The following is a 6,682-nucleotide window of genomic DNA, read 5'->3' as shown; positions in this document are numbered from 1 at the left end:
TGTGTGTGTGTGTGTGTGTGTGTGTGCGCGTGCATGTGTGTAGTCTTTGCAATTATTTGTCTGCCTTTTGATTTAAATGTTCGAAATTTTCTTTGATTTTGATGAATTAATGTATTATTTAAATGTTTTAAGTTTCTTGTATTCTAATCATTTAATGCTTTCTTTGTAAAATTTTGTGTTTTCTTTATACCTTTTACTTTATTTTTTGTGACGCACATTGAACTGTATTCAGGGTTGGATTGGTAACCTGGCATACAGGGAATTCACCCGGTCTGTCAACGGTCCTTAGGGGCCAATGCTTTCGGGGTTTTTTTGTCCATCATAGACCGGCCCACAATTTAGATGGGCAGCCCATAGGTGCATGCTTAATATACAGTGGACTCAGCCCATCATAACTGTAGTATTGGGGTGAAGGTGAAGGGCTGGTATAAGCCAAAGTTGCCCAGGCCGGTTTGTGGTCCCAGTCCAGCTCGGACTGCATCTGTGTATGAGGTGTGCTATACAAATAAACTTGCCTTGCCTTCAACTGTGTATATGCCCCTGCCTCCTGGTACTAAATACAGTGATACAGTCTCTCTCTCTCTCTCTCTCTCTCTCTCTCTCTCTCTCTCTCTCTCTCTCTCTCTCTCTCTGTGTGTGTGTGTGTGTGTGTGTGTGTGTGTGTGTGTGTGTGTGTGTGTGTGTGTGTGTGTGTGTGTTTGCATAGTGTGTGTCTGTGCGTGTGTGGCCTAGTAACAGTCCCTGAGGTCACAAACAGTACACAAGGGCACAGTAGTCTCACACTCCCTCTGCCCTTTTATTCCCTGTTATGTGCAGGTACATAAACATGCCCACTCTGTTCTGTGGTTTCAGGAGAAACGCAAGTGAAACTCAACCATCATTCTCTCTGCTACTGTATTTAAACCTTGCCCAGTCTTGTGAGTGTCTCATTTCAGGGAACCATGGCTCTGCATCTCGTACTTACCTACCTTGTCTTGGCTCTCAGTAGCATCAGCGGTTATCCACTTTCCCATCAAAGTAATGGACTGCGAGAATGCCGTAGCAACGGGGCACTCAGGGCTCTAGAGGTGTTACCAGGTGGAGGATGGGACAACCTCCGCAATCTGGACATGGGAAGAGTGATGAACTTCAGCTATTCCCAGTGCCAAACGACAGAGGACGGAGTCTACCTCATTCCTGACGAAGTTTTTGTGATTCCACAGAAAGTCAGTAGAGTAGAGACTAACTCTGACATCATCACCTCATGGCTAGACCAGCGCAGCACCACATCCCGTTCCATCAACGCAGAAGCGTCTTTCTTCCCCGTTCTCAATGGAAAGTTCTCCTTGGAGAATGAACGCATGAAGACGCACCAAGACAGGGAGTCTTCTGTCACTGCCCATGTACAAGTAAGTGTCTTCATTTCCATCAAAGCAGGCAACTAACCGTTAAGTTATGTAATAAGTTGGCCTGTGCAGTCGCCTTCGACTGCTTAAGAAATATCCCCAAAACGCGACGCTTCCAGTCCCCCATCATTCCTACCACTCCTGTCCACCTTTTTATAAACATATATGATAAATACAAAATATAAAACAAATATATTTAATATCATAGATCAATGACGTGCATAGGCTTAAAACCAAACGACTATTGAGAAAATGAAGCAAAAAAATGTGGCAAATGGTAACACTGTTTTAATGGTTCACTATTACAGTGGATCTACCACATTAGGTACAGTGTAATAACCAGTGTAACAATATTTAATACCATGTAATACCAGTGTAACACCATGTACCAATTTTGTACATACATCATGTATTTGTGTGTGGTATGACACGGTATTGCATATTGTTACACTGGTATTACACTAGTAGGCCTATTACATGGTATTAAATATTGTTACACTGGTTACACTGGTAAGTGGTATTACATGGTATTGCATATTGTTACACTGGTTATTACACTGTACCTAATGTGGTAGATTCACTGAAATGGTGAACCATTAAAATAAGGTGTTACTGGTCAAATCAATCCACCGAGAAGTTAAGGACCAAATGAAAATTCTGCCATTTTGAAAGTGCTGGCCTCCAAAATCTAATCAGTTCATGAATCTACCCTAGAACATTAACACACCATTCTAGGACAAATCCATCCAACTGGTCAGAAGTTAAGGGCCAAAAAAAAATTCAGCGATTTTCAATTCGGCCATCTTGAAAGTGTTGACCTCCAAACTCGAATCAGTCCATGACCCTACCCTAGAGCATTCACACAACAAATCTTGGACAAATCCATCCACCCGGTCAGAAGTTATAGACCAAACAAAAATTCGGCCATCTTGAAAGTGTTGACCTCCAAACTCTAATCAGTTCATGATCCTACCCTAGAGCATTCACACACCCAATCTGGGACAAATCCAACCACCCGTTCAAAACTCGCGTTAACACGAAAGACCTAGTGCGTTTCGGGGATATAATTAGATGAGATAGCCAAACATGGTTTTAAGTGGGATGAAATTCCTTGGTGGTATTCTGCCATTTAAATCAGTAATGTTGGAAGGGGCTCTACCTTGGTTGCTCATTCATGGAAACATCCAGCATGTCTATATGGAATTTCCTCAAGTTGTTGCTTGCATGCAATTTATATGAGGCTATTTGTTGCTTATTTATACCAGTCAAAAGACAGATTGCTCATTTACACATTCCCAAATTTTCCCATAGGTGCGGAACCATCTCTATACTGTGAAAGCGTACCCAGGCTTCACCCTGGACTCTCGCTTCACTCATCAGGCCATGGAAATTGCTGACGCCATAGAAAACAACCAAACACGCCTAGCAGCTTACCTTTCAGAGAAGCTGATCCTACACTATGGCACCCACGTGATAACAACTATCGAAGCAGGAGCTTCATTGGTGATGGAGGAATACCTTCAAGCCTCTTATGTGTCTAACGTGGACAAATCTACTCACTCAGTCTCAGCATCAGCCGGACAGAGCTTTTTCAACAAAGTGAACTTTAAAATTGGCAGCAAAGATGTGCAGGGGAATATGAGCAACTATGAGGGGAATGTCACATACTCACTGACAGTGAGCCATGGTGGAGCACCATTCTACCCTGGAATCACTCTGCAAAAGTGGCAAGAAAGCATCGTAAACAATCTGGCAGCCATAGACCGCACGGGTATGCCTCTCCACTACTTTATCACCAAGGCTGTGTTCCCCAACATGCCAGAACCAACTGTTGGGAAACTGGCCTGGTCAGTTCGCCAAGCTGTCAAGCGTTATTACACTGTTAACACACGTCCAGGGTGTGTCAAGCCAGATTCAAAGAATTTCAACTTTCAGGCCAATGTGGATGACGGCAGCTGTGAAGGGCCTGCAACTAACCCAACATTTGGTGGCATTTATCAACGCTGCACCCAGATCACTGAAGATGGACATTTGATTTGCGAAGTGCAGGGGCAGAATAACCCAGAAACTGGCAACTACACATGTCAGGAGCCCTACCAGGAAACCTTGTTGCGATCACAGATGATGGAAGAAGGCTACACTCGTTACGAATGCCACCAGGAGTGCGAAAAGTGTTGGCTAATCCAAACATGCTGCAAAAATGTGTGCAGTGATGTCTATCGTATCAGACGTGCCAACATCGAGACTTACTGGTGCTCCACAGTGGAGGAAACCGAGACGGTCTCTGGCTTCCTGTTTGGTGGCCTCTACAGCCCTTCAATGGACAACCCTTTGACTAAATCCCGCAGCTGTCCTCCCCAGTACAACCCACTCAAACTGCTAACAACCGGTCTGATGCTCTGTTTGAGTAAAGACTACGAGGCCGGTACACGATTCTCAGTGCCTTTCGGGGGATTCTTCAGCTGCGAGGCTGGAAATCCGCTCATGGGCGCACAGTAAAAAAAGAACTGTTGTTTTTACGGAAAATTGCTGGCAGCAGTGGTTGCCAAAGTCTACCTTTAAACAAATAACGGTATATTTCCTTTTTACATTTTACGGTAAGATTATGGCAGCAGTGGTTGCCAAAGCCTACCGTTAAATAAATAACGGTATTATTTTTTTTACATTTTACGGTAAAATTATGGCAGCAGTGGTTGCCAAAACAGATTGGACAGATTATATTCAGGTGAGTTCAATTATAGCGTTACAATCAGACAACTGATTGGACTAATTATACTCAGGTGAGTCCAATTATAGAGTTGCAATCACAGACAACTGATTAGACTGATTCTACTCATTGGAGTCCAATAAACATCAACTTAATTAGATACCTAAATAAATGTCCAATTGCCAGATTGTCTAGTGCAGGCAGGTGGACCACTCTAGTATCATCAATGAAGGGTATGCAAATCCATTCTTTATTTAAAAAAGGCCTGAAAATAACCTTAAGGAAAATGAAGGCCAAAGCTAGCGGGGCAAGCAAGCTAACAAACAAGCTAGTTAGCAAGCCACCATGCAGCCACCCTTACAACGTGACCTGCTAGCCGGGCCGGCCAGGTGAGGGCAGGCCAGCAGCCAGCCAGCCGGCCAGCCGGCCTTACAGCCAGCCAGCTAGCTAGCTAGCAACCAGTGAGCAGTACAATGCAACAGTCCCTGTTTAAATACATGTTCAAGTGAACCATGTGACCCGAGTGATGAAGCATTTGGCAGGTGCAGGCAGTAAGTTAATCATTGCATGACAGCCCTTGGCACTCAGGTGAGGTCAGGAATTGATTGATAGATTGATTCGGATGGGGTAGAATGACAGTTTCAAATAGACTGGGCTACTTCTAAGAGCTCAAGGGATTACTGTCCCAGGTAGACTTTTTCAGATTATACTAGCCCAGTGATACTCACTATTTTTTCCTCAAGAGCCACATTAGGGGAAAAAAGTCAGGAGGAGAGCCGCATGGAGCGCAACAACCCACCCCCCCCCTACACACACACTTTTCAGGGCCTTTCTTTTTTTTTGGGGGGGGGGGGATTACATCAGATAGTGTTGGCCTCATTATACATGGTTGTAGTATTATTTATGCAAATTATCATTATTAGTAGTAGTATTAATTATTAAATGAAAAGTAGGCCTATTATTAAATTATTGAATTATTAATTAATTACCCTATGTCAGCAATTGCTGTTAGGCCTCACTTTCTAGCTCACTTTTAAACACTAAAAGACACCTCTGCTGAAGGGCACTTTTACATCAAAGAGCAAATGGGAAGTTCAGTTTAACACCAGTCTAACTCTGATCAATCGAACTCTGGCAAATTTGCTGTGTACATATGTGTACACCAGTGAAAAATAAAGTCATGTACCGTTTCTTGACTACTTCATCTTCACTTAACGGTATTTTCCAATATTTTCTTTTCAGTGAACAGTTCAGTATTTTGTACATATTGACACCAGTGAAAAATAAAGTTATGTACCGTTTCTTGACTACTTCATCTCACTTAACGGTATTTTCCAATATCTTCGTTTACAGAGAACAGTCCAGTATTTTCTACATATGACACCTATCAAAAATAAAGTTATGTAGCGCTTTTTGACTAAATAGTGGCTTGCCATATTTAGTACAGAGATAAACTGTTTTACATTTTACGGTCCCTGACTGTTGCAATTTGACAGTTTTTTGCCGTAATTTCAACAGGCATTTTTTACAGTGCGGCCAACGTCGCTGCCCACCCAATTTCAGCCAGCACCTGGCTGCCATCAGTGATGGGTGTGAGGTGCTCTACTGCGTCCAGTCGGGCATCTTCACAGGTGGGCAGCTGCTGCCGATACACCTGCCACCATTCACCTGCCCACCCATCATCAATGGGATGACCACAGACACTGTGGTTGTCATAACAGAGGGGGACAAAGCCTGGGTACGAGTCAATGACACCAATATGTGGAAAATGGCCAAGGCATTTGATGTCCAAGGGGTAGCTGAACAGATGAACAACTATTAGTGCAGGTTCAATTGTCCCAAAAATAAGGTTTAGGAACATTTCATATAGATTTTTCCAATTTGTGTTTTTTATCAACTACAGACCTCATAGTCTTCGAATCCACCTTTTTCCATTTTTTTTCTGAAGTGGAAACGCCCAAAATCCAAGATGGCGGATATATGGTCATATTCTAACACAATTGAATGTAATTGAAAGAAACATGTCATATACATTTTTGGAATTGGTGTATTTTATATTTCTTACACCCCCTGAACAAAAAACAACCTGTTTCCACCCCCGCCCCTTAAGTTTTAGTACCAAAATCTAAGATGGCTGACATGACATATAGCATAAATTATGTATTTGGTGTAGAGTGTAAAGTGTAAAGTCATTGTTTTTTTCTTGTATTTGTAATATTCACGATGGATGAAGGACTGCTCAGTCAGCCATTACATGAACTTCATTCAAAAATTATTCAATCTGTTGCAAAAATTCAACATGACATCAGAAAAGGCATTGAACGGCTCTTTTTAAGACCAGGTAATGTGTCTTATCCTATTTATTTGTAAGACCCCCTCTGAACAAAACAACTTGTTTTTATTTTCCCTTTAACTTTCAGAAGCAAAATCCAAGATTGCTGACATTATAGCAAAACAAGGACATTTTCGTGTTTGAACTAGAGATGCACCGGATCCTGATTTTTAGGATCCTGCCAGATACCGGATCCACTGCTTAAGATCCTGCCGGATCCGGAACCGGATACCGGATCCTATGAAAGGGTTGAAACAC

The 6,682-nt window shown here is 42.5% G+C and overlaps 1 protein-coding gene across 1 annotated transcript; it reads left to right on the top strand.

Moving 5' to 3' along the window:
- Positions 1-923: 923 nt before the first annotated feature.
- LOC134438676 (macrophage-expressed gene 1 protein-like) lies at positions 924-5,914 on the top strand. Its single transcript, XM_063188291.1, has 3 exons — positions 924-1,388; positions 2,697-3,875; positions 5,624-5,914. The coding sequence occupies exons 1-3, from the start codon at positions 942-944 to the stop codon at positions 5,912-5,914; spliced, it is 1,917 nt and encodes a 638-aa protein (XP_063044361.1). The 5' UTR covers positions 924-941.
- Positions 5,915-6,682: the final 768 nt, after the last annotated feature.

This window comes from Engraulis encrasicolus, chromosome 22 (genome assembly GCF_034702125.1).
Source record: "Engraulis encrasicolus isolate BLACKSEA-1 chromosome 22, IST_EnEncr_1.0, whole genome shotgun sequence".
Taxonomy (NCBI): domain Eukaryota; kingdom Metazoa; phylum Chordata; class Actinopteri; order Clupeiformes; family Engraulidae; genus Engraulis; species Engraulis encrasicolus.
Note: the sequence above shows the minus strand (reverse complement) of the source record. Positions and strands in the feature narration are given on the sequence as shown.